This window comes from Pangasianodon hypophthalmus, chromosome 9 (assembly GCF_027358585.1).
Source record: "Pangasianodon hypophthalmus isolate fPanHyp1 chromosome 9, fPanHyp1.pri, whole genome shotgun sequence".
NCBI lineage: Eukaryota > Metazoa > Chordata > Actinopteri > Siluriformes > Pangasiidae > Pangasianodon > Pangasianodon hypophthalmus.
Window position 1 is genome coordinate 16285105 of NC_069718.1, and position 27445 is coordinate 16312549.

The following is a 27445-nucleotide window of genomic DNA, read 5'->3' on the forward strand; positions in this document are numbered from 1 at the left end:
AAACTGAATGATAATATCGGCAAACAATTCAGAGCCAACTGTCATCTGCATGAAAGGCAGGAAGAAGCTGTAGATGGAAATTATGCAAGGGGCTGAGGGTCAATAATGTAACAGTGGTAAGACATCTTATTAGGTATCACCCATCAATACATTCAGGAGAGCACAAAGACATTGCCTTTGTTCTACCCCAGTCAAGCCTCACGTTGGTTAATTACTGTCATATCACTCCATGACACATCATTTGGTTTCTGTTTCATGTAGGGCAGCTACATAGCCATCTTATTTCAGGGTCTTATTTCCCATCAGTATGATGGTTTTGTCAAATGGAAAGATACGCATTCATTTTAAGTCTAGCTAAAGATACAAAGAAAATTTAGTAAGCCAGGAAGTGCCTATATGAAGTCTAAAACCCCAGCTAATAATAAAGTTATTTAGTTAGTTATTCTAAGCATGCTATTTAACCACTATGAATTATTCAGTAAATACAGTAACACTAATAGGGGAGGTCTACTTATGAGAGTAAGAAAAGTGAGTCAGACCTGCTGACGAGTCCTGTGAATTGAAGGGGTTTCATTTCTTAAACTGCTTTATGTGGATCCAAATGAATTGTCTGTATGCTGAATAAAACCTATAAAGTGACTGTACACTGTCCATTTCATTAATTAAGACAATAAGATTAATTCATACAATTGGACATTTCATAATTTGCTTACAATGCAGTATGAAGTTGTCAGTAAAGACTACACACTCTGGAGAAACTAGATTTTATTGATTTTACTCTTTACTTACTTACTTGATGGGCTTTACTTTAGTCTACTAGTAATGTCTGAATCAGTCTTATGTGTAATGTCAGTTAAGACTTAAATGAATACATCAGTTCATTTAAATTGAATTTTATTTGCACTTTTAACAATAAACAGCAGCTTTACAGAATCCATAGGTAGATTTAGATCTACAGGAAAGGAGCTAGAGTTACAGGGACAAGGAAAATACCTTTACATAAGGACATAAGGAAGAAACCTTGAGCGGAATTCAATTGAATTTAATTCAATTTTATTTGCATAGTGCTTTTAACAATGGACATTGTCACAAAGCAGCTTTACAGAAATAAATACATTCAAATTAATTCAATCAAAATAAATTGTAAATGTGTGAATTTATCCCTAATGAGCAAGCCAGAGGTGAAGGTTGGCAAGGAAAACTCCCTGAGATGATATGAGGAAGAAAGAATGAAGAATGAGAGGAACCAGACTCAAAAGGGAACTCATCCTCTGAGTGATAACGGATAGTGTGATTATAAATAAATCCCTTCTATAACTTTGTACTATGTGGACAAATAGTGCAGTTGTACAACCAGTAAATTCATCACAGTCTTCACATGAAGTCTGGTTTGTTGATCCTATCCAATATCCACTGATGGAGACCTGAGTGCAAAACTGCTCGTGGCAACTGCAGCCCCAAAGCCACCACAGCAATCACAGTCCCAAGCCATCACAGTACAACTCCCCATATGAGATCCCCAAGTCATCTCCACAGCCCCCAATCGGCACCTCTATGACTGTAAACTCTAAAGTCAGTTAGGATGTTCAGTATGAACCTCATGGTCTTTATGATTACAGCAGCAGTTCTTAGGTACAAGTCCACAATTATTTGGAATTATCCACCAGAGAAAAGGTGATGCTTGGATATAAACTGTTTTTGGGCAGTGCAAGTCTTTAGAATATCCATGTTGGATCATCTACAATAACAGAAAGTGACATCAATTTCCTAAAAATGGGACAAGAAGATATCCTTGATTTAAGGATAGTGTACCAATATGAAAGCATGTCGGATTTTTATTGCAGTAATTCAGATATAAACACATCTGCTCTGTCCTATTCCTGTGCATATGACAATACTACTGTACATTTGAATGTTAAAATCCTATTAGCTATTCAGCAGATGGGCCAAGTGCCACAATGAAACAGTAACACTTCTCACAGCTGGCACGGACAGAGCAGACTAACCCAGCATCTGTGGAACAAAACAGGAATTATATCCCGAACAATAGAAAATGTATGTATCAAAACTAATAAATAAATGCCAAGCACCAGGCTGCCACGTTAAACAATGGAGTGAATTAAAAATAGTTGCTTGATGCCATTGTTCTCTGCACTGTGTCGGGGTTATGTGCTTATGGCCATATGAATGAGCGGGGCTGAGGAGGATCACACAGATGCTTTTGTCTCATACAGTGGTTCATGCATCCAAAACTCACAAGCATCCCACTATAATTCTCACCCATTCATTTATATGGCTGCAGCAGAAGTTTTATCAAGAAGGTTTATGTAGCTGGATTAAATCAGGCTTAATTTTGACCATAATTAAGCAATATCACACGACCAAGACGTGAGAATTGAGTTATACTGAATATCGGCACAGCTGTGATTCAGCCATAGCTTTTATACATCAGTTCTATAAACAAGAAATTACCATTGAGTAACTGATATTTCAGACACAGAGTAGCCAAATGTTTTGTTTATTTTGGTCTGGTAATGGAAATAGATCCTGAAGAAGCTACATTCACTGATAGCCTGTCAGTTAGCTGGCTAGCTTGCTACTTGTTGGGCCCACAGTGATTTGTACATTCCCATTAAGTTCACTTCTTCCATTTCATATTCATCTAATGAGCTTTCATATTTTATGTCAAAAGTTATATTCATGAAAAATGTATCATTTGCCATGTCCACTGTTGTCACTAACTTCTATAGTAACTGTTTCAGTTAACTGTTGCTAGAATTGTAATTTTACGTGGTGAACACGGACAAGCGGAGTGATACACACAGTGAAATGTCCCAATGCAGTTATACTTAAATACAAGCACTCCTGGAACACCACACGTCCAATCAGATTAGTGAATCAAAACTAAATGTTGTATAATTGAAATTTTACAATTATTTGATTATATAAATGCAAGGGCCAGGCATACATGTTATTAGAGAAGATATACTATATCACATTCAGAAAGTGAAATGGAAAAACTTGAGCTGATATTATTGTGAGTTCTTTACTGTTAATATCTTAACATATACTGTTTGACTTCTTTTGATAATAAAGGAACATCTGCGAAAGACATTAAATGTTCGCTAAAATTAAAACTCTTTGTCTTGTCTATATAAAGTAATATACATAATTCATATTTTTAGTAGAGCAGGTTTATAATAAAATTTTAAATCTTCATCAACACAATACAAAATGAACAGTACAGCTGTACTTTAACCAGATGCAGAAAACAAATGTAAGAGAAAAGCTGAAGAAATTAGAAGGAGAAGCAGCATGAGACAGCACAGTAATGTTACAGCCATGAGTGATATCACTAGCTTTATTTACACAGTCTTTATAGTAGTGTTTAATACTGAGCACACCCTTCTAATGCCCTTCTTGCATAAGAATATTATGAACAACACTAAACATGGAAATGTTTAAGAATGCATCTTTGCAATCATTACAAATTTGGTGTAAAATCTCCCTGCTGAATAATCTAGCAAGCACTGACTAGCAGCTGCCAAAACACTGTAATACTGGCATTACAGTTGTGTTCATTCACCATTCATCTTTAGTAACCACTTTATCCTGGTCAGGGTTACAGTGGATCCGGAGCCTAACCTGGGAACTCTGGACATGAGGTAGGAGAATTCACCTGGCTGGAATGTCAGTCTATTGCAGGGCACCACATACATACATTCACACCTACTGGCAATTTACTGTAACCAATATATCTACCTGCATATTTTTGGGAGAAAACCCAAGAACTCAGAGGAAACCCACACAAGCACAGGGAGAACATGCAAAACTTCACAGAGAATCAGGATCAAGCTCAGGATCGAGCTCAGGATGGAGCTGTCAGGCAGCAACTCTACCTGCTATACCACAGTGCCACCCTGCTGTTGTGTTATTTTCTTAAAAACAACTTGTCTGTGATATAGCCTTAGTAGTTTTATTTGAGAAATCGTTTCCTTTTTAGCAACACTTCCAGCCGGCAAACATGGTGTACCTGTTTAACCAGCTCGGCTTTATCAGCAGGGTTGTTCCAACATCCATTACGTTCTAGAGAGGTTTTAGGTTCAAGCTTTTCTCCATTAAAGCATGGATACATTACAATTTTTGTAAAGTCATATTTGTTTTCATTAAACGTGTTTCCTTCAAGTAAGCTGAATCAGAAGTTGTTCTTCTAATACTAATCTATAATAGTATTTCTGTGGGGAATTTCTTTTGTAAATGAAACATTGACCCCTGGTGGAACATCATGGATTTCAACTGTAGAAACTTCAACAACAACAACAACCACAACAATAGAAGGGCTCCATTGTATCATAGTTGTATTAATGCCTTCCCATGTATTGTTACTGGAAAATTCTTTACCCCAAAAGCTTAATAAGATAGCAGAGTATTTTGGTTGGTTAAAAAAAAAAAAAAACAATGATGACGTGATGGAATTAATGAAAGTTTTGAAGAACAGAGACACTCCCACATTTTGGTTTCAGTTCCTCTTGAGAAAACATTTAGCATGTCAGTTTTACACCATTGACTCTTATAGTTTTATATAGTTTTATATGGTAATATTTCCGTAAATGAAGTTCCAGCTCACAAACTAGCCGTCTAGTTTTAACCCACGTTCTTCACACAGGTAATGAGTTTTCTTCAGATTTGTTTTTGTTGCAGAACTACTACAGACTATGAGGAAGACAGAATGGTAAATTTCCATTCTGTTTTCAGCATGATAAGTACTAATCAGACCACTTCCTCCACCACTGTCAATTATAACCTGAGAACAAAGAAGTGCTACGTGTCACTACATATTCATAGATACATTTTAAATGCGTTTTTCTCAGCTGTGTAGCTAGTTTGAATTGTTCTCAGTGTAGTATATGTATATTTGTACAGTGTATTACCATGTACATTTAATGTTTACGACTCTTATGATGATGGATGAAACTTCTACTTTACAAGAAAAAAAGAGGAAATGTGGACATGTTGTGGCCATGGATTCAGACTCTCAGCTGTTCAATTTGAGGACCGATGATGAAACCACACATCCTCTTAATGCTGAGCAACTAGAGGAGACATCATTTGATACTGGTCAGTATTGTCTGTTACATAGAATGCTGACTGTATATGTGAGTGTGTGCATGATAGACTGCAGATATTTCATTATTAAATAAATGAGTGTTTTTTGCATGCACGTGCAGGCGTCAGTGCCTCCTGTCTCACTACAGCAGAGCTTCAGCAGCATTGGAGGGCAGTGAAACAAGAGATTAGGTCTGTCAAACTGCTGTTTCAGATCCCATCCACCCGTACTATAGACCACATAACATCCAGATACGTGGTGAGTTAAGCCATGGCCCACAAAGATTAATTGTGCATGATTATCAATATCTCTAGCAAAGTTGTGTATATATTGTATGTTTAGTGTCATTTTTTTGCATGAGGGCTTCATACAGGTTTGTCATCAGGTGCTTACTTGGCCTTTGTCACAGGTGTATCAGATAATAGTGATCAGATCAGGCAGTTATGATCTTAAGCATGTGAGCATCGAGCGCCGCTACTCCGATTTCCTCCACCTGCACCATGAGCTCCTTCAGGACTTCAGCGAGGAGCTTGAGGATGTCACCTTGCCCAAGAAGAGGCTGATGGGCAACTTCTCAGAGGAGAACATCACTGAACGGCGTGTGACTCTCTGTGACTACCTGACCCAGCTGTACTCTCGGCGCTACATCCGCCGCTCACCTGCTTTTATAGCATTCTTCACTCACCCTGAGCTGAAGACTGCCTACGATCTGCTGCGTGGAGGCCGATATTCTCACGCCCTGGAGGTCCTGCAGAATGCACTAGTGCTCCAGGAGAAATTGTGTTCTCATGATTCGTCCCTGCTCGTGCCCACACTGTGTGCACTGTTGGTGTGCCAGAGGGACCTGGAGGATTTCCATGCAGCTTTCCAGACTGGAAACAGCGCACTGCCAGCAGTAAGGCGCTATGGACTGTACAAGTATCGTAGTCCGCTGCTGGAGGCCATGGTGGATCTGGGGTATAAATTAGAGCAGCCTGTGGCTCAGTTACAAGAGGAGCTGATCAGAGTTCAAAACTCACCACATGGACCAGAGTCATCAATGTCACTAAAACAGATTGTGGTGCAAGAGTTTACATGAACCCATATTTTATTAAAAGGTTTCCATGATCCCACAAAAATGAATAAAACTTTATTAAAATGTCTTGTGTACGTGTTTGATGATGTATGTAGGCAACATGACGTTTTCAAGAGTGAAAAGGTTTTTTAATAAGGTGATAAACAAACAGATGTGTTTTCCAGTCACTGAAGCACATAAGTTAACAGTCATTCTAACAATATGCTTGGTTTTTTTTGTTGTTGCCTTAATATAGGTCTAATCTTTCTCTAGATATGCAGCTATACTCCAATTAAATACCAAAAAGCTTTGATGTTTACATTTACATTTAATACATTTAGCAGATGGCCTTATCCAAAGTCTTGCTGGTAATTTCATAAGTGCATGCCACAAGTTAGGAAGTAAGACAATTATTATTAAAGAAAAGAGTCCTTATGCATTTGGTCCTTGGATCAAATAAATAAATAAATAAATAAACAATGCTGGAAGAATTCCACAAAAGTTATGTTTCCTTCAGTTACTCAGGTGGAATAAATATTCTACTGTAGCCTAATAGCAGGTGCATGATCATACAGTGCTTTATAATTCAGTTATCATTCACTTAAACTCTAAATTTACAGTTAAGTGAAAACATGCTAACTCACAAACTTGAGCATATTTTAAAGCTACCATGAGAAAAACATCATAATGAGAACAAATTTTTAAAAAATGAATAAAGGTTTTCGCTCACATTCAATGTTCGTTTCCAGCATTACTACATCAGGCGTGAGTAGCCGCTGCACTGTCGACTGTGCGATTAAGTGGGTCTTACACAGGCCTTGTGCGCATGCGCAGTGTGTCTCTCTATTTATGTGCGCGTGGAGCATGTTTACGTGATGCTGTTAGCTAAACACTTCAGTGAGAAAAACAGAAAGCAGACGTAGTTGCGGGTAGTTTTGTTTTGTTTAATTTACAGGTAGGAATTTTTTAACAAGAACACGACAAAATGCCAAACGACGGCTCAACGAAACTGTCGAAAAACCTTTTGCGGATGAAGGTAAGCGTTGGTTTGTCGCTAACTCTCTTCGCAGAGGGCGATAGAGAAAGCTGACGCATGCGCACTCTTCCTGATCACCATAAAGCCTTTACTGAAGGCGAAATGAAGGGAAGACTGCACGCGCTGATAAATAGCCACAATAAACCACAACAAATAGTTGTTGTTTAGGATTTGTAGTTTGCACTGCGCCAAAAAAAAAAAAAACACGTCTGAGAGACTTGTCTGAGCTTTGAAGTCAAGATACAGAGACGATAAATAACTGGTTATAATTCATCTCGTGGGGTTTCATTCTAACTGGTCAATTTGGGCTCAAGTTTTCACAAATGTCAGATCTAGCTAAATAAATATGCAGTGAATGCTTCAGGTTTTGATTTAGGGGGTTGTTTCTTGTTTAACTGCACACTTCAATAACACTTTTTATTATTTCTCTGCAGTTTATGCAAAGAGGCCTTGATGCAGAGGCAAAAAAACAACTTGAGGAAGAAGAGAAGAGGATTATAAGTGATGAGCACTGGTATCTGGACCTGCCTGAACTTAAAGCAAAAGAGTAAGATTTTATAATCTTCCTGTGATTATGATTTCAATAACAATTTCCTATTGACACACTTTCTATTGTATACAGGGGGAAACTGGGATTGGGATGAGGTGGTGAAGCTGTACTTATTTCACAGGTGTCAACACTGAATGAGCAGCATGATCTAATTTGTGTTATTATATGGAAGTGATCTTTATGTAGGCAGTTATGTAGAAATACTACAAAATGACAGAAAGGGTTGAAGACACACTTGATTGAGAAAATCATCAGGAGGAGAGGAACCATAGGCAGTGCCAGAAAAAGTCAGTGTCTTGAATGATCATAGAACTAAAAAGAGAGGATCATGGCCGTCAACATAGAGAACCACTTGACACTTACAAGCTAACGATGTATGCGAGTTATCACCTTGTGTAGTTAAACATGTTTTAGAAAAAGTATAAAGATTTAATTTGTGATGACTTACATTTCTATCACACAATATAAATTCCTGCTAATATGAAAATCTATGAAAATTTATATTTTTCATATTAATAGACAACACTTGCATAGCTGTTTTGTACATTTAGACTCAACTGAATTGTGTATTTCCTTTATATAGAAGCTTCATTGTTGAAGAAAGAAGTTATGTCCCATGTGAAGACTTGGTTTATGGAAGAATGTCATTTAAGGGATTCAATTCTGAGGTTGAGGTAATCTATGTGTATCTGTTTTCCCTGCTTGTAAGTATCTACTCCTATTTTCTGGTAACCTTATAGTGTCTTGTTTACCATCTGATTGAATCCTCTGTAGAAGCTGATGGTTTTAATGAATGCTCCCAGAGAAGAGGAGGATGAAGAGGAGGAGAAGGATATGACTCGAATGGACACAGATATTACAGATGAGGAGATGGCCATGAGGTATGTGTAGAAGAGAGATATGAAACATTGGTTTTGAGCAGTTCCATCAAAAACTATGCAGATTGTCAGATAAAGCTTCTTTTTAAAATTTTTCTTTTTCTTATAGATATGGAAGCTTGGTTGAAAGCATGAAAAGAAGATTTGCCAAAAAAAGGGAACGCACATCTCTGAAGAATGAAGAGGAAGATGTCAACCAGAATATTGTAGAGACACAACCCAAGAAAGTGTTCTTGAAGCCCCAGGATTGAGGCATTTTATAGGCTTTATAAAGTGTGTGTGGGGTTTTTTTTTTTTTTTTTAAAAGATACATGCAAACACTTTGGACTCTTTAATGTTTTAATGCTTTACAATCATTCAGTGAAAAAAGGGTGCTGTAAAATGGATGTTGTACATCCTTATTTTTTTAATGGGCTAAGTTTATGATCATTGTAATGTGTGTTGGGTTTTTATTTATTTTATTACATTTTTGGCCACCCATGAAAAAGTATCATTTAAGGTTCTTGTGCTGAAGAGCTGGAATGCCTGTGGAATTTAAAGGCCTGGTATTTCCAGACCTGAGAAAAGTAAAGTAATTCCAAAAAATGTACTGGAGTATGCATGGATTTTCTGTTGCTAAAGTAAAACTCAATACACAGTGTAATAATCTCTTGTCTTTAGGCACTAACAAAAACTTCTTAATACACTTTTTTTTTTTTTTTTTCCATTTTCATGATGCAGTTATTGACCCATAAATATAACACGATAACTGGACTTAGACACTAAAAAAAAAAAAAAAAAAGAATGTCTTAAAGATATGTATTGAAGCCTTTCACAAGGCAAGAGCTCTGTGGTTCTATCTACATATATAATGTGGAGCCATTACTATAAAAAAAAAAAAAAAAACTGAAAGTATGGAATGAAAGCCTGAGAATATTAAGCAAAAACCTGAGGATGCTGATAGAAATTAGAGTGCTACATTAGCGCTGCATTGCATGCCCTTGCATGTTGGGTTTAAAAGGAGAATTAAAGTAACATTTAACTTCTTTTCAGTGCTCCAGTGGCTCACATTTAAACACATCCAACCACAGCAGGCTTTATAAAGTTATGAACAAGTATTTTTGAGCTGTACCCAAAATACACATCTCTATATAGTGTCTACCAGGCAAGTAAATAATGAGTGTCTTCCTGTGGATTAACCCTTTTTCCCCCAGTGGCTGGTGACTGTGACTGCAGGGGGGGGGGGGGAAGGCAGCTTTCCCTATCATGCATTTTCAGAATGGTTACAGAGTGTGACAGAAGAATGTATTAATTCATTTGTCTTTAAGATTCTAGCCATCGGATTTCCTGCAGAGTCTGCCCTCATTCTGAAAATGCACATTAAGTAGATTATTAACATATTTGGACACTGCAGAAACGCATGCTGGTATAGGCATACTGTTAGACCATAGTGCATATTCCCACAAAGTGTTTCATCTTTTGGAAGCCACACCTGCTGGACAGAACTTGTCATAAGTAAATAGCTGTGCAAAAATGGCATCAAACATCCACGTTGGACAGATCCTTTGTAGCAACGGAATGGCCCAGGCGGTGCGTCCCGGGTGGTAAAAGGGCCTTGGCTTTTCTGAGAGTAATGCATGTTGTATATCATCCAGAACTGGCCTGAAATCAGGACAGGCTTGAGTAGTCATTTTACTTAAACGGTGCTGCATAGAGCAGATGTACTCTTCTCCATATGCATCTATTACTTCTAGGGGCTGGGTGCTGAGGATTTCCTTTTGGAGTTTACTCCATTCCTCTTGATTGCCTAAAATGTCTGATGCACAAATATTGTGTTTCTTTGACTGGATGAAAGTGGTAATGTGAAAATTCATGGACACATTAAATACACTGAGTCATGGTGTAGATCTGAAACAAACTGTGCAACAATATCTGGGTCAGTACTTACTCGTCTTGAAGCCCCCTGGTTGAACAATGGCCACTTTTACACCCCAGCAGGACAGTTCCTGTCTCAGAGCTCCATAGTAAGAAATCACAGCTGCCTTAGATGCTCCGTATGCAGCGAAACCAGGGAACGGCACTTCTCCTACGAAAATCCATTGAAATAAATCTTTACATGACTGCATAAAATGACAGGATGGTTAGATTGAAGTGAATAGTATGCACTTACTGACAATCCATTTACACTCTAAAATCTATGTGCAGTGTTGATTTCTATTTATTAAATGCAATGGCCAAAATGGGGCCCAAGAAAGAACAAGACATTTGTAATAAAATGCTCAGATTTTGAAAATCAAACTAACCCCGAGATAAACCTCCAAACAAGACAATATCCAATATACTGGGCTGTGTTTTAATGTTATTTCACAATGTTCTTTTATAATCTAAAAACCTGTTCTGACATGACAAAGTCCTGAGACTAAAAGTCATGGTGGTAACCAAATCTTATCTAACATGTTATCTTTATATAGGATTTTAAGGTTAAGATGAAGATAAAAGCACACGCAAAGCCTTTATGTACCTTTACTGGACATGATGCCAAAAAAAAAAAATAGGTGACATAACCATAATATAGTGATCTACAGAGTAGAAAACACAACATACCAGACATACTGGATACACACACAATCCTTCCTTGTGCTTGTCTTATCAAAGGGAGGAAAACTTTGGTCACCTCTGCACCAGCAATAAAATTCACATTCAGGATTTTTCTTAATATTCTCATGGGAAGAAGTTCCCCATCACACATATGTCCAAGCACTCCCGCATTGTTCACCAGTCCCCAAAGACCTGACCAGAGATAAGAACTCATAAATCAGTGAATTGTTTCAGATACCCTACAGCACCTTGCATTTCAGATGTAATGTAATGCACAGTCTTTATCAGTTTTCACTTTGGTTATTTCTCATAATTATTTGATTTTAAACATTAAAGCCATAAACTGCCAAATTTGAAAATGCTGGCATTTATTTTATATTCTAATATTTTTATTGGCTAATTTGTTTGTATTTGTTGTGTAGTGTGCGGATCAAGTAACAAAACAGGCTTTACAAGCTATCATATGACTATATATAAAGAGTTCCTGTATCTTCACCTGGAAAACTTTCAACCGTGTGTGATTTTGATTTAGGGTCCAAAAGTTTTAGGCTACTATTACATTTTATGTAATGTGTCTTACATTTTATGACAAAATATATAATTTTGTCAAATAAGAATACATCACTGTTGAAGGACAAGCGAATCTTTGTATCAGGTTTTGATAAGGAATTAACTACAACAAGCTCTCAAGTCTAGTACCTACTGCAGTTTTTTGGTACTTTTTAGTTACCTGTCTCTCCTATTTGACTCTTGATAAGCTTATGAGCTTCAGAGATTTGGCTGATGTTTGTGACATCCATCTGTAGGATGGTAAGCTGTGGAGAGGAAACTTCCCTGAGCTCCTGAGCACCAGGTCCGAACTCCTCCAGCACTCCGGCATACACCTTCATCCCAGCTTTGTCAAGGATTTTAGCAAGATTGTGGCCAAAACCGGAGTCACATCCTGTTTTACACACACACACACACACACACACTATGCTTTAGTGGCTCTCCTGTTCTCTACAACATACTGTCCTAATTTTATTCTCTATACTGATGGAAAATGTTCAATTGCATGTCAACATCTGCATGAAAAGTCATTTCCACACCTTAGTTTACTCAGCTGCAATATGAAAATGCTAAATACACTACATATTAAAGGTTAGATTTAAGAATGATCTTTTTTCTTTTTTTAAATTCAGATTGGAACATGCCCGAAGGATACATATATCAAGTTGTACTCCCTGTACTAGTTTTGAACTCATTTGTGGTTTGCAGTTAACTTCTTTGAATAAATAAGTGCAGGGTATGACACTCTTTCACTATGACTGTTTCGAAAGCACTTTAAAAAGTAAAGCTCATTACCTGTAATGAGCACTGCTTTGCCTTGCACAGGCAGCATGTCCTCTTTTCTTCCTGCAGTAAAGTGGATCATACAGCAGCCACAGCTGACACTCAGCAGTATCACTGCCACACTTCCATTTGATATCCAATAGCACAGCATCAACTCCACCACCACAAGCCCCACTGACCATGACAAGCAACTTCTACTCCATGCCACCATCAGCAGTGCAGCACTGGTGGCTATGATCAGCACACACAGCCCGAGCTCCATTCCACTTGCCTCCATTCTCACCAGCACACCTGGCCAAGGAAGAGAAACTGCTTTGAGACGTAAATAAGGTGCAATGAGTCACAGGCAGCCTTCTCTTTCTTTAACCTTTTACATAGCAGTACTATCTCATACAAGCCACACCCTACACACAGCCAAGGAAGCTCAAATCCGCCTTTTTGATTTGAGTAAATTCAGATAGAGTTTGCTGGCTGAAACCTGTCATCTTATCAACTCCAACAAAAAAAACACAACCACAGCTGAATGAAACAGCAAAATGCTTTCTCATTCTAATGCTTGTTCTCATCTGAACTGCCTGAGGTGGTCATTTGTAATGGAATTTAAATGTGCTTTTAGTACATTTTTCATGTCCTGAAAGTGCAATAATAGTGCAATCCTAGTACTCATGAAATTTTTCCTCTGATATCACTATGTGTGCATCATGGATTTAACATACATCATAATATATTTAAGACATACCAATGTATACTTTTGCTTGTCTTATCAAAGGGAGGAAAACTTTGGTCACCTTCGTACCAACAACAACATTCACATTCAAGATTTTTCTTAATACTCTCATGGGAAGAAATTGTCCATCACGTGTATGTTCAAGCACTTCGTCATTGTTCACCAGTCCCCAAAAACCTAACCAGAAATAAAAACTCATTAGTGTATTGTTTCAGATACCCTACAGCACCTGCATTTCAAATGTTCTGCAATGTCAGTAATGTCAGTAATGCACTTTTCACACTTTTCACTGATTTTAAACATTACAAACACATTAAAAAGACTGCCAAACTTTACCAGCAACTGAAAAGTTGTTGGTAATTATTTTATCTCTGTTGGACCTATTTTTGTAGTCCAGTTCTTTCATAATTGCAGTGTTGCATAGCAGGTAGGTTAAATGTTAAGGGCAAACCCAGCAGTACTGGTGTCATATGACTTTACAAGCAGTCATATAACCTCTTTTGTTGACTGTATTATAAAATTTTCTGAATCTTCATGTGGATAATTTTCAGCTGTGCTGAAAACTACTGTTCTAGGGTTGTCTATGGCTACTGTTGAAGAATTTACTTAAATTTCAGTAAATAATAATTTTGGAAAATAACAGTACATCATTGGTGAATGACAAGCTAATTTTTTATCAGGTTTTGATGAAGGATTAACTACTACAAACTCTCACTTCCAGTACATCCTGTAAATACAGTATGAAAATAACTTGCATGTAAGGTGTTTTTTTTTTTTTTTTTTGGCATTTTTAAAGGTCTCTCCTATTCGACTCTTTATAACCTTATGAGCTTCAGAGATCCGTTTGTAGGACAGCAAGCTGTGAAGATGAAACTCTTCCGAGCTCCTCAAGCACTCCCAGCATCAGTTATAAATGTGGAGAACCATTTGCTATAGAGCTCCAACATTCAAAAAGTATCTCCGGTGTTGAGTGACTCACCTTAAGAAGGGCCTAGTTATGACACTGATATAGCTACTTAGACTCAGGCACAGATAATAAGATGTAATTAAGAACAAATGCTACTACTAAACAGTAGTTATTCAAAATATTTTAGTCACCAAAACCCACAAAGCAACAAAGTGATAAATAAGATATTTATTTTGACCATCTGGTTTTAACCAAGCATATGGCAAAGCGTGTAGGAAGAGAAAGGTGCGGGGGGAGTTACAGCGTTCCAGACCTTGCAGTGCATACAGGAATGGAGATTCCTTTTACAGGTTAGAACAGGCAAATGAGTACAGTCAAATCTCACAACGCACAAACACGATCAAATAGACAATGGTTACATATGTAAAGTGCTATTCCTCTTGAGTTAGGCCTAGACTACATCACGGCTTTATTATGTAATCCACTGATTCCATCGGAGAGGTGAGGCAGAAGGTCTGACTGAGCATTTCATGCACGATTTTTCTTGAAGAAGCCGATAAGCCCGTTGGTGGACGAGTCGTGAGTGTGGACCTCAGAATTGTCCTGCAGCTCAGGCTCAATTTTCTTAGCCAGCTGTTTGCCCAGCTCCACACTGAGGACAGATCACAGCATTCCTTTAGTGCGTTCATCACTACAAGACAGTTCAATAGCGCACCCTAGTGCTCCCTAGTCTCATTTTATTATAGCCTTAGGACTTTGGATTGGGTGCATTAAGCCAGAGTAAATTGAGGAAATGTTAATACTCACCCCCACTGGTCATAACTGTTGATATTCCACATCACACCTTGCACGAAGATTTTGTGCTCATACATGGCTAAAAATACAAAACAAACACACACATTATATTATTTATATTATATTATATTATATTATATTATATATATATATATATATATATATATATATATATATATATATATATATATATATATTATTTATATTATATATATATATCATCCAAGTTACAAGTTATTTATATCAATTTCAAAAGGGGAAAACAAACTTTTAAACTGAATTTTTTTTCCATTTGCCCATTTTGTTATTTTGTGATAATGCAGGAGCAACTGTAAACCATAACAGTAAATTTAAATTTCTTTGTCCTCTTCATTTTATCCTGGGGTACACAAACTTATACACCAAAATCACATATAACTTGTGAAATGCTTCTGCGTAACAAGCTAACAGCATATAATGTAACTACACCTACAGTACAACTACCACCATGTTCAGCACTTACCAATCAAAAGTCCAAGCATGAAAGGAGACAGCTTCTTGAACATGATGGAGTTGCTTGGCTTGTTTCCTTGGAATACTTTATGTGGCAGAAGTTTCTCCAGAGCATCTCCACTCATGCCAGTGGCCTCCAGCTCCTTTCTGGCTTCATCTGGTGTCTTTCCCTTCATCAGAGCCTCAGTCTGAGCCAGGAAGTTGGCCATCAGGATCTGAAACAAACAGAAAATCCAGCTTATAATATACATCACAATGATAAAATGCACAATAACACACAACGTCACAATAGTATTCTCCAGGATGTTATACACCATTTCTGTTGAAGGTTTACACCGTTGTGTATGTTGTCTGTACAGAATATTTTTTGTCACTGGACAAATATTTCAGTCTCATTTGTGCTTCTATATTTTCAACACACATTTAAAAAAAGAGCCACAAGAGTGAGTGCAATCTGAAAGCACACCTTATGATGCAGATTATCTCTGATTGGATGTTGAGACTGAGCAGGTATGAGGAAGTCAGCTGGAATCATACGAGTCCCTACAAAAGAGGGGAAAAAAAATAAATATATGATAACCCATCAGAGTAAAGGCTTCCATGCCCAAAAAAAAAGGCACAAAAAATAAAATTTAAGATCTGAAACAGGTTACATTCTAAAGACAATACATTCTACACTCAGCACTGTTGAATTCCAGATTCTGACTGGTCAAGAGGTGTTGATTAATTTTCTAAAGCAGAAGCACTGACAGTAGTGCCAGTTGTAATTCTAACAACAGGTTTATTTTAAATGTGCTTGTTCTAATATATTATAATTAATAGTAACTCATTCACAGGGGCTTGTATTGTAGACGATCCACATAAACTAAGCCTAATAATAAACAGATTAATAATCGGTTTCTGTTAGGAGATGTTTACTTAACATTTACAGAATTAAATGTAACTATAAACTGCTAAAAAAGTATGGCATTCTTTATTTAATATAATATTTAATATAATATAAAATTGGGGAATGAAGCCTTTAAATCATGTCTCACTTTGTTTACTAGTATTCATACTGAAGAGTTAAAAAAAATTTAAAGTATTGTAATATTAATATCTAGATGACACGGTAGAACTGCCAAAATAAATAAAAGCATAGAACTTGTTAATATATAGCAGAAGGGGCATCAGAGGGTGCTGAGGTTTAAAATGGCTGAGGCACCAACTGAGAATGATGCTTTAATACAGACACAAATTCAGAGCAAAAGTTTATGCGAACATTTCAGATTTTTAAAAAATGCCATTTATTCCTCTGGAGGCTGTTCAAAACATTAATGCTGAATGCCATACATTCTACCCTTAAATATTTGTGGTACTAGTTCAGGTACCTGGTATATAATGTAGGAATGTCCACAGAGAGTGATTTGAGACAGAACTCTTGTGTACCTTGGTGAATGAGCTGGTAGAAAGCATGCTGGCCGTTTGTCCCTGGTTCTCCCCATACGATGGGTCCTGTGTGGTAGTTCACACGAGTTCCATTCTTGCTGATGTACTTTCCATTAGACTCCATGTCACCCTATAAACACCAGGCATTGATCACACATCTTACACACCTGTAAAAATACTTCCACGAAATGGCATCAATAAGAACATCATGCAACAAACCTCACAAAACCAGCATTTCTGCAAAGCATTCTGCATGATGAAATGCAACCGTGTGTGTTTCACATGTTGTGGTTTTTACGTAACTGACCTGCTGGAAGTAAGCTGCAAAGCGGTGCATGTACTGGTCATAGGGCAACATAGCATGAGTCTCAGCCTGGAAGAAGTTGATGTACCAGATACCCAGCAAGGCAAGCAGCACAGGAACATTCTTCTCCAGTGGAGCTGAGCAGAAGTGCTTATCCTGGATGACAGAGAATGCAATAGTAACATGGTTACACATTTAAAGGCTTTCGGTAGACAGGCAGTGCTAATTATTCTTGATAATCTGTTTTCTTTTTCTAAACCTATAAAATGAGAGCCAGGATGAGTATCTGAACGAAACCAGGGCAAAACCAAGACTCTGTTATTTATATATGAATTGCAGAGTTACCGGGATTGGACTGACAATGAGACAAAGCTGTTTTTTTTTTTGTTTTTTTTTATAAACTTTCATTAAGTCAGCAATCTCAGATCTGCTCAGAAGCAGGCTTATTAAACATTCAATGTAAACATTTTGAAGTATTATGTATGTACATTTATTCAAGGCCACAAAATTGCAATGTGTGCAAATGATTTACTTTTTCATGCTCTACAACTTCTGTTGCAAGGTTTCAAATTAATAAAATTGGCTACATTCTGGTTAATTTTTGCTCTCATCTAAAGAAACCGTCAGTATGATTCAATGGAGAAGTAAGTTATAACCCAGTTTAAGAAGTGTAATTTTAAATTTCTTTGCTATGGATAGAGATTTAATTAAAGTGAACTTTGGCATGGGAATATGTTATTGAGACATAGTGGCATAATATACTGTACATTGGACTACACATTGCATGCATTAATATTCTGGATTCTTATCTATGATGTGGGACCAAAACAGAGAGAGATACACCTCCATTAATTTGTGTGCACACTTTCTTTACACATGCACAAATAAACTGAAACACAGGCTCAATTCTATTAGCAAATTGAGAGCATAAATAAACCCAATTTGGTGTCTTTTACTGCATTGGGTGAACAAAAGAATCTTTTAGTGACCTCTCCAGGGCTCCAAAACCTTCTCATCAGGCAAATGTTGACTTGCTGATCATGGTTTCAAAGTGCAATGTTTTTCAATTTTTCCAGTCAATATGAGAGTACTCAGTTATCTCAAATAACTAAATTCAGCTAGTCTAATGAAGTCTGCAGTTGTGTTCGAAGATAACAATAATATTTTGTATGATCATGATTAATATATCTGGAATATGGGATGACTCAATCAGACGATTACCCTCTATCCCAGAGAGGCAATTCCGTCAGCATGTTTACATTTACCACAACTGAACACAAACACATGCACAATAAAATCCAATACGCTGAAAACAGTCCAGACTAAAACGACAGAAGAGACTGTTTCAGATTTGTATATTTCTAAACATGTAAAGAAAGACATGTAAAGTACATACCATCCAGTGGGCACCGGCTAGAAGCTGCTCGAAGTTGTCAAAACCTGCAGAAAGACACACAACATCTAAACACTCAACAATGCAGGCTATTATTAAATCATTCTTTAAATCAGTCACATATAGTTGATCATAACTCTATACAACATGAGAGCATCATTCACGAGCTGACATACCTACGTGCAGAGCGATAGACAAACCAATAGCCGACCACAGTGAATAGCGCCCACCAACCCACTAAAAAGAACAAGCAAACTGTTAAGTAGCTCTATAAAGGTAGGGCTGCACGATATTGAAGAAAAATGCGAGAAAATGTTAAACAATACATAGGTATGATACTGGTGTAATTGTGTAAAATCAATTTTTTTTTAATAATTTAAATTATATAAAAACTGAAAATGACAAACAACATACATGTTTCATGCTCTTTTGAGGAAAAGAAAGCATTCCCTGCTATCTGCGTCAAACTAAAACTTTGACTTTTCGTAACTTTTGAAGTATTAAAACCATTCCGTTATCACAAGTCCTTGCGATATTTTGATAATTTTGATATATTGTGCAGCCCTATTATAAGGCATGGCATTTTGTAAGAAATCATGCAATGAACAAATTCATCACTCAGTAAATCACTAATATTATCATGCTGACAGGTCAGGGACACCACAGGCAATAAAAGTCACTCCTCCAGGTTTGTTTTAATGCTAGGCTCCATTTTGGTTGGATGAATCAGTGTGATATACTCACATCCCAGAACTCAAACATGTTCTCAGTGTCGATGCCAAAGTCTCTCACTTTGGGCTGAAGAAGAAGAAGAAGAAGAAGAGAAACATGACATTTTTAAATATTAGATTTCCACTTAATTTGGCACCCATGGATAATTTACTGGCCATAAAGACACATGAACACTGCAAGTACTTTATGCATGAATGACTCACCGCATTGGTGGAGAGAGCCACAAAATGTTTGGCCACTGCAGAAGCCTGCAAAATAAACCATATTACTGTGTCAGTTCAGAACCTTGCAGCACTTACATGTTGGAGAACGTATTAGAGTCAGGACACTCACATCCTTGGCAGTCTGCAGGAACCATTCCTTAGCAGACTCGGCGTTAGTGATGGTCTCCTGGGTAGTGAAAGTCTAGAAAAGCCAAGCACACTGGGACATTTTAATCTTGACATGACGAAATGAGAAACAGGCAATTTTTAATACTGTATCAAGGCCACTGAATGTAGTGTTTAAACAGTTACACAATGTGTTTGCTTTGTATCATTCTCTACCTTTGCTGCACTGTTTCTGAGCAGGTGCTGATAAGAGCTGAGGTTAAAAAGTGAAGTAATAGTAAACACTTTTTTTACGGCATACTTTTTAATAAACTAAATATTTGGTGTGCTTTGTGGCCAAATGTTTAAAAAAGGGGTTTCTAAACTAGGTGTCACAACATGGGGTCACTTGGCTTACAAACGGGGTCATGAGAGAAACTTGTTTATTTAACAAGAATTTAAATTAATATTGCGATTGTCACTCTATGAAGATGGATTGTGTGTGCTACTATTTTGAAACTTTACAGAGAGTCGCATTCAAACGAGATACATATCAATTAAGGGTGTATGTTCTATTTTAGTCTTTTTCTCCATCCTGACACGCTGCACTAGCACAGGACTACAGCAATAAAATGGACAAATTTCTCCGTCCATCTACCTCCACTAAATCCTCGATAACATCAAGTGACTCAGTGGAACAGAAGTCAAGAAAACCAACACAAAAATATGCCAAAACTCCTGACTTCTTGATAAATCAGTAAAAAGAATATTTCGTTGGTTTTTAGTAACGCGTTACACATATGATACTGACATATGATTTAAAAAAAAGGTTTAAAAAAGGAAGGAAACCAGTCCATATCAGAAAAGGAGGAAGCTTGCTTTGTTACCCACTTTCCTTGCCTAACATCGATACTTGAAATTTTGGCAGACATTTGTTAAAGTTTTGAAACTTGTTTGTTCAGTGTAGAACCTCAAAACCCAACAATTACACAGTCTTCCTTCACTGTTTCCTCCAAAGCCACACCCCCAAAACACATACACCTAGGCTAAAACTCCTGAATGTGAGAGGTGGAGCTTTCTGATTGGCTGTCTGCTGCCTGTCAATATGACAGACAGGTGAATACACACACTGTCAGAATTACAGAAGTTTTCTGACTTTAATCATAAACATCAATAATTTTTTTATTTAATTTTTTAAACATGTCAGTAATAGAATTTATCATGCAGCTCTTTCTATGTCCAAAATGACGTCCCCTGTACAAATAGCTAATTCAATCAAATTACCTGAGGTAATTAATTTGATTACCTTCAATCAAATTAACACAATCTGTGCTATCTAAGTTCTCCACTTAGTCCACATTGTACCATACAACTCAGTATAATAGGCTCTTATTTAAATTATAATGCCAGTTTATTTATGCTAATATTAAGGCCAATTAATAAAATCAGATGGTGTTTGCTTCACGAATGAAGTTTCAACAAATTCCAGGCTTCATGTTTCTGGCAGTCTTTAGTCTGTATGCCTGACAGTTTATGAGGCTGTGCTAGATCATACAACTGAAAGCTATACTACAAATTATCTACAAGCTCCACAAAAGCATGTTGTATGACCCAGAGATTACAGATGTTAAGACTAACCTTGGATGCAATAATAAAAAGTGTGGTTTCTGCATTCAGCTGAGCCAAAGTCTTAGCCATGTGTGTCCCATCGATGTTGGAGACGAACCAGACATTTGGGCCACCTTTAGAATACGGCTTCAGAGCCTCTGTCACCATCAGTGGACCCTGGCACACACAGATGTGATCCACATTATTCATGCACATTCATGCATATTGTTAAAGCAAACTACATTTGATTAACAATAATCATCAGGCTAAAAGTTTCAGGAATAATCTGGTGATAGTTTGATGATTTTCCCAGTCAGCTCCACTCACCAGGTCAGATCCACCAATGCCAATGTTCACAACATCAGTGATGGCTTTACCACTGAAGCCTTTCCACTCTCCACTGCGCACTCTCTGCAAAAATACACAGACACGTTAACACAACTAACATTTGTATATTATGAGTTATGCATTTTGCAAAAGAGTAAAATGAGAAATTCCTCACATGGCAGAAACCCTTCATTTTCTCCAGGACTCTGTTCACCTCAGGCATGACATCTTTTCCATCCACTAGGACAGGGGTGTTAGCGCGGTTCCTCAGGGCTACATGAAGGACAGCTCGGCCCTGCTCACAAACACAACTCAGGATTACCTTCTGAACAATTAGAGTTGGTAGGGACTATATTTGTGATGTCAGTGCTACCAAAGTACCAATCAGAATCAGCCATCTGCTTAAGTTAGCTCCTCCTTTCTTTTATCCCACAGAAACAAAATGACTTCTTACCTGCTCACTCAGCCATTTGGCCAAAGTGTGAGCATAGCCAAAACGTTAATTAGATAAAACTAAGATGATAAACAAATTGTTATAATACTCATTACTTGCAGGTGGGCAAACTGACATGCTAGACCTCAGTGCCTGATGTTTTCCATGTTTGTATAATAAAATCTAACATGTTATAAATGGAAAATAGTACAGAGTTAATCTGATCTTGCTGAGCTTCACCAGGAAAACTCCCAATCTTAAATGGATGATAAGTCACTCACCACTGGGTGATACTAAGCAGTTAAGTGAGAGGACAATAAAGTTTGTTTTATTTTATTAATCAGATGTGATACACAATCGACTTTGACACTTTTAGTTATAATTAAATTGTAGTTATGAATATATATGTATGTATGAATACATAGGTTGCAGCTGAGGTAAACTGAGAACATGAGGTTTTGCTGAACTACATCGTGGATCATTCGATAGAAGGTTAAGCTCATTGTACAGATTTTAAAAACTGAACCTTGGCCATTTGAGTGTTGACAAATTAAGAATTAACCATATGAAGACTTCTAGTCGTATATTTTTGGGGGCAATGCAGCTGCATCTTTGACAATACCTCAGTGAAGTTGATCTTTTCTCCAGCAAACATGCGCTCCCTGGCAGCCTCCACTCCCACTGTCCTTGCCTAACAATGAACAGAGGAAAAAAACAGAACATTTTTGTTTACAAATGAAATATAGTGGAAATGCAAGTGACGTGCATTGACTCTGTGTGATATTGGCACCCTTTATGAAAATGAGAAAAAGCAATAAAAGATACTGCTTACCTTTCTTCAAGTAAAATAATTATTTTAATATTATTTTTATTATTTACTTTATTTCTAGTAAAATAATTAGCATACAAACTGTTTTTAAATATTAGTACATTCTAGTATATTAAAAATACATGTGGCAAAATTATTGACACCCTAAGGAATGTTAGAACATAGGGCATTCCACTTGCTTAAACCCAGAAAAAGGAGAAGTGGTTCATCTGCAACCATGATGCTGTAATTCTCTTCACAAAATGTTGATTGCAGGGTTGTTGAAAGTTTTTAAAACAGTGTTTTGCAGTAAAACAATGCAAAAAAAAAATATGCAGTACAATTTTATTTAATATTAATAAAAATATTAATATTTAAATATAATTAATTTTGCTCATTTTCATGAAGGGTGCGAATAATTTTGGAGCTGGCTCTATTTAATAGCAACTTAAAATCTATGTCCGTGTCTTTGATAGTTCTGGTACATTTGATATTCTTCCTCCAGTTGGGTAGTTGGAAGGAACAGTTCACTCACCGGTTCTCAGTTTTACTCTGCAAGGACTGCAAAATTTTTTGACATTTTGTGTTTTCCCCCAATTTAGCACATGACCCAGCTGACAAACTGCATTAGGCTATCAATGATAGATTAAGGAATTCTATGTAAATGATTCAGATTAAGGATTAGACTCATGTGAGCACAGCAAATACCTATGCAAAGAATCGGTGATGACTTGATGTTACAACAAACAAGACAAATTACATGTTTTATTACAATAAGTGACTGTTATATATGAATCAGGATAACATTTGTCCAGCAATTTAGCAATATATAAACATCGGGGTGAGAATAAAACAGAAACTGTGCTGGGGGAATTAAGTAGGAACTCATTAGCACTGTGACCACTGGATGGGTTTGAGACTGATGAGGTCTGACAGTTGATATTAACAAAACCTCCCCCTTTAGCACACTCCAAAATGCCATCAGACCACTGCAGCAGAATGATGTGTAATAGAGCAAAATCACTTATAATCTCATACATCATTTTGACTCACGTAAACATTTAACATGAACAAAATCACTATATATATATATATATATATATATATATATATATATATATATATATATATATAAATAAAGCTCATCTGCAATGGATAGATACTAGATGACTAACAACAGGAAATGGACTGTACCATGTCCAGCAGCAACTTGAGAATATCTTCATTGATGAGATTCTTTGAATAATCCAAAAGTAAGTCTCCATCATCTGTCTTAAGGGTTAGACTACGGAAAAAGAGCACAGCAGACCAAAAAGCATGACCTTCTTTATACTGTAAATATAAAACAATATATTCTCTCTAAAATATACAACATAATATGAGATAGATAATGCAAGATATTAACATCATAATACACTTTTTTTTTTGAGAATCGTGGTTTTCATTAGGTGCTGATGCTTTATCCTGATCAGGGTTGCAGTGGATCCAGAGTCTATCCTGGGAACACTGCATGCGAGACAGGAATACACCCTGGATTTGATGGTCCATCAGTTCTAAAGTTATTAAAAAGTTATTTTTGTTGTGAGCACCTCACAGCTCCAGGGTCCCTCATTCGATCCCAAGCTCAGGTTACTGTCTGTATGGTTCTCACCACATCTTCACAGGTTCCGTCCGGTTTCCTCCCACCTCCCGAAAACATGCCAATAGGTGAATTGGATATTAAAAATTGCCCCAAATGTGAACACGTGTGTGCATGATGCCCTGAAATAGACTGGCGGTCCATTCGGAGTGGATACCTGCCTCATGCCTACAGTGATCCCGGGATAGGCCCCGGATCTCCCATGAGCCTGACCAGGATAAAATGGTTCCTGAAGGTTACTGATTTTTGTTGCTACTTTGTTAGCAAAGCCTAAGCGACATTATACATTGTGCAAATGTCTTCACGGCTCATGATATATGATACTTGTTACCATATTAACCTCTTATGAGGTAAGAATCATCCTTCATTAAGATGCTTGGTTACATCCTAAACATGTTAGCATGTCAGTGTAGTACAGAAGATGAGGACAGTTTCTAGGGTCCTGAGTAGCCACGAGGCCCACAGAGGCTTGTCTGGAAATAAGAAGTCGCTGGAGCAGAAAGAGGAACCTTACAGCAAGCCAAAATTATTACTAGCCCGTTCTCTGGCCACCGTGTACAAGCTCCCAGTTTTTCTAACTCTAAAGGAACTAAATTCAGACTGTAAATGTTCGGAGTTTGGCTATTAGGTATTTACCATGTGCTTTGATGACTAAAATCCGGCTGCGTGCAGGTTCACACGTAGCTCTGCTACAGACAGACACGCGCGCACGCACACGCGCACACACTCACACGCGCGCACGCACGCACACGCGCCCACACACACGCGCGCACGCACACGCGCCAGTGAGCGGCGCTGTGTTGCTCTTTCTTCCATATAAAACCTCTCAAACACCACAGAAATACAAACCACGCAGACAGAGCAGGGCCGGTGATATTTTAATTACGTTGTGAACAGAACACTGGCATGAAGGTTCAAATGTTATTGGCCTAAATGCTTCATCTGTAGCGATCCACAAGCCTGGGTGTAATGATATCTTACAGTCATGAGTGTGTGCTGAACACTGATCAATGACCTTGTACTCAGCTCAGCTAGACGCTGTCTTTCTAGCTTAGCATCCGCGAGCGCTGGCTAATGCTGGCCTGGACAACTGAATGGAGGCAGGGAGAGAGGCACGGAGAGAGGCAGAGATACACACACACAAAAGTGACACAGTGTTATTTCTACATTAACACAGTTGTTGCAGTGCGAGGGCAGAATGGCTACCTGGATGTGTGCCAGTGTGATTGCACTATCGGCCCTGTGTTGCAATCCTACGCGACATCAATCCAATCAAAGGTGAAGTACAGGAAACACAGAGAGCTCTGAGCTGCCAGCTTACTCCCACACCTACACTCACACCTTTAGCTCCACGCTACAGCAGTGTTTCAGGAGTATTTCCCACTCTGGTTATATTTACCTGAATTTTGAGAACCTGTCCTTGTCCGCATCGAACATCTGCCTCATGTTCAAGGTTGCAGCGTTGGATTTGTACCACTGCTCCAGCTTCTTGTAGTTCGGATCGTCAGTCAGCCCCATGATGATGGTGATGTTGAGATTTCAGCGGTGCTAGACTCCGTGTACAGATTCTCTCTAAAGCCAGGCGAATGTAAACGCTGACAGAGCGCTAAGTAGTGAGTGCAGCTTCAGTAGGAAGTAGCCCGATGAAGTCGCACCAATAGAAAGCCCTCATTAGACCACGCCTACTGGGCCAAACAGCCTCCTATTGGTTATCAAGGACACTACATAGGGCGTGTTATTTCACATCCTATACATGTACGGCACTTCTATGAGTAATAGAGAGCTATTTGAGATTTAGCCCTACTGATGGCGCTGTAATACATTTTATTGGTATTTTTAATAAAAGTTAAAAGATAAACACATCATATATATATACAGACACTAATGTAAACAATTCAACGCCAGGGGAGTCTACAAATACAGAACTACATACAAAATAAAAACATCTAAATAAAATATAAAAATAAATACATAAAATCTGAAGCACATAATCTAATGGAAATGCAAGATTATATTATTTGGAGGATTCCCTGTTTTAACAGCTTTCTTGTTAATGTCTGAATATACTGCAGCATGTCATGTTTTTCATAAAGACTGAAAAACCGGTTGAGCATTTAACATCTTCCATCTATGTATATACTGTAATACTGTGCCAGTAAAATAATTAAATTACAAATAAAATATTCATGTTACCTTTCATAATAATAACACATTTTCTCAAAGTTTTCGCGTGTGCCATAATAAATGCAAGGGGATCTCGGGATGTGATGTACAAAAGGAGAAATTTGTATCAATATCCATTTTAAATCTTGTCACTAGTAAAAATATGATAGATGTGATGGATAAGCTTACATAAAACTTCCATGTTTAAATCAACAGATACCTATTGCCTGAGAGTCCAATCATTCTTCCAGCAAATGTTTTTGACACATTTGCTCCATGATGTGGAGATATAACCACTTTAGAATAAACATGAATCATCCAATTATTTTTACAGACTGAAGACATACACTCACTGAACACTTTATTAGGAACATCTGTACACCTACTCATTCATGCAGTTATCTAATCAGCCAATCATGTGGCAACAGTGCAATGCATAAAATCATGCAGATACGGGCCAGCAGTTTCAGGTAATCTTCACATCAACCATCAGAATGGGGAAAAATGTGATCTCAGTGATTTTGACCATGGCATGATCGTTGGTGCCAGAGGGGCTAGTTAGAGTATTTCTATAACTGCCGATCTCCTGGGATTTTCACACACAACACTCAATAGAGTTTACTCAGAATGGTGCAATAAAGAAAAAAACATCCAGTGAGCGGCAGTCCTGTGGACAGGAACGCCTTGTTGATGAGAGAGGTCAGCGGAAAATGGCCAGACTGGTTCCACCTGACAGAAAGGCTACAGTAACTCAGATAACCACTTGTGACGAGGAGAAAAGCATCTCAGAATGCACAATACATCAAATCTTGAGGCAGATGGGCTACAACAGCAGATCACTACATCG

General features: G+C 37.6%; 4 protein-coding genes across 6 annotated transcripts; 2 read left to right on the plus strand and 2 right to left on the minus strand.

Moving 5' to 3' along the window:
- The first annotated feature begins 3835 nt into the window (after nt 1–3835).
- Nucleotides 3836–6245, plus strand: snx20 (sorting nexin 20). 2 transcript variants are annotated; one of them, XM_026919666.3, is made up of 4 exons: nt 3836–4666; nt 4990–5118; nt 5229–5365; nt 5517–6245. In XM_026919666.3, exons 2-4 carry the CDS (start codon nt 5022–5024, stop codon nt 6183–6185), a joined length of 903 nt encoding a protein of 300 aa, XP_026775467.1. In that variant the 5' UTR covers nt 3836–4666; nt 4990–5021; the 3' UTR covers nt 6186–6245. The 2 variants fall into 2 exon arrangements, with proteins under 2 accessions (XP_026775467.1, XP_026775465.1); XM_026919664.3 differs by lacking the exon at nt 3836–4666 and having other exon boundaries at nt 4673–5118.
- Nucleotides 6246–6986: 741 nt separating this feature from the next.
- mphosph6 (M-phase phosphoprotein 6) lies at nt 6987–9212 on the plus strand. The gene is made up of 5 exons (XM_026919608.3): nt 6987–7197; nt 7632–7744; nt 8331–8421; nt 8522–8628; nt 8735–9212. Exons 1-5 carry the CDS (start codon nt 7147–7149, stop codon nt 8874–8876), a joined length of 504 nt encoding a protein of 167 aa, XP_026775409.1. The 5' UTR covers nt 6987–7146; the 3' UTR covers nt 8877–9212.
- A 149-nt stretch (nt 9213–9361) lies between these two features.
- Nucleotides 9362–14263, minus strand: hsd17b2 (hydroxysteroid (17-beta) dehydrogenase 2). Of its 2 annotated transcripts, XM_026918870.3 has the most exons (5): nt 12547–14263; nt 11933–12145; nt 11209–11394; nt 10553–10690; nt 9362–10420 (listed from the first exon to the last, which is right to left on the minus strand). In XM_026918870.3, exons 1-5 carry the CDS (start codon nt 12809–12811, stop codon nt 10077–10079), a joined length of 1146 nt encoding a protein of 381 aa, XP_026774671.2. In that variant the 5' UTR covers nt 12812–14263; the 3' UTR covers nt 9362–10076. The 2 variants fall into 2 exon arrangements, with proteins under 2 accessions (XP_026774671.2, XP_053092684.1); XM_053236709.1 differs by lacking the exon at nt 11209–11394.
- A 118-nt stretch (nt 14264–14381) lies between these two features.
- gpia (glucose-6-phosphate isomerase a) lies at nt 14382–26077 on the minus strand. Its single transcript, XM_026919371.3, has 17 exons — nt 25835–26077; nt 23991–24081; nt 22611–22679; nt 21731–21850; nt 21556–21639; nt 21259–21405; nt 19646–19717; nt 19516–19560; nt 19325–19378; nt 18757–18817; nt 18584–18627; nt 17191–17343; nt 16884–17013; nt 15922–15998; nt 15466–15670; nt 14976–15042; nt 14382–14820 (listed from the first exon to the last, which is right to left on the minus strand). The coding sequence occupies exons 1-17, from the start codon at nt 25951–25953 to the stop codon at nt 14697–14699; spliced, it is 1662 nt and encodes a 553-aa protein (XP_026775172.2). The 5' UTR covers nt 25954–26077; the 3' UTR covers nt 14382–14696.
- Nucleotides 26078–27445: the final 1368 nt, after the last annotated feature.

Coding starts and splice junctions, on each gene's coding strand:
- snx20 (XM_026919664.3), top strand. CDS start 4,908: ATGTATATTTGTACAGTGTATTACCATGTACATTTAATGTTTACGACT. Junction 5,119..5,228: donor GGAGACATCATTTGATACTG/GTCAGTATTGTC, acceptor ATGCACGTGCAG/GCGTCAGTGCCTCCTGTCTC. Junction 5,366..5,516: donor ACATAACATCCAGATACGTG/GTGAGTTAAGCC, acceptor CCTTTGTCACAG/GTGTATCAGATAATAGTGAT.
- gpia (XM_026919371.3), bottom strand. CDS start 25,953: ATGGGGCTGACTGACGATCCGAACTACAAGAAGCTGGAGCAGTGGTAC. Junction 18,628..18,756: donor GTCTATCGCTCTGCACGTAG/GTATGTCAGCTC, acceptor GTCTTTCTGCAG/GTTTTGACAACTTCGAGCAG. Junction 15,671..15,921: donor GAGATAATCTGCATCATAAG/GTGTGCTTTCAG, acceptor TGTTTGTTTCAG/ATCCTGATGGCCAACTTCCT.
- hsd17b2 (XM_026918870.3), bottom strand. CDS start 12,811: ATGGAGGCAAGTGGAATGGAGCTCGGGCTGTGTGTGCTGATCATAGCC. Junction 11,395..11,932: donor GAGTCAAATAGGAGAGACAG/GTAACTAAAAAG, acceptor ATCTCTGGTCAG/GTCTTTGGGGACTGGTGAAC. Junction 10,691..11,208: donor GTGTGTATCCAGTATGTCTG/GTATGTTGTGTT, acceptor GGATTTTCGTAG/GAGAAGTGCCGTTCCCTGGT.
- mphosph6 (XM_026919608.3), top strand. CDS start 7,147: ATGCCAAACGACGGCTCAACGAAACTGTCGAAAAACCTTTTGCGGATG. Junction 7,745..8,330: donor CCTGAACTTAAAGCAAAAGA/GTAAGATTTTAT, acceptor TCCTTTATATAG/AAGCTTCATTGTTGAAGAAA. Junction 8,629..8,734: donor GATGAGGAGATGGCCATGAG/GTATGTGTAGAA, acceptor TTTTTCTTATAG/ATATGGAAGCTTGGTTGAAA.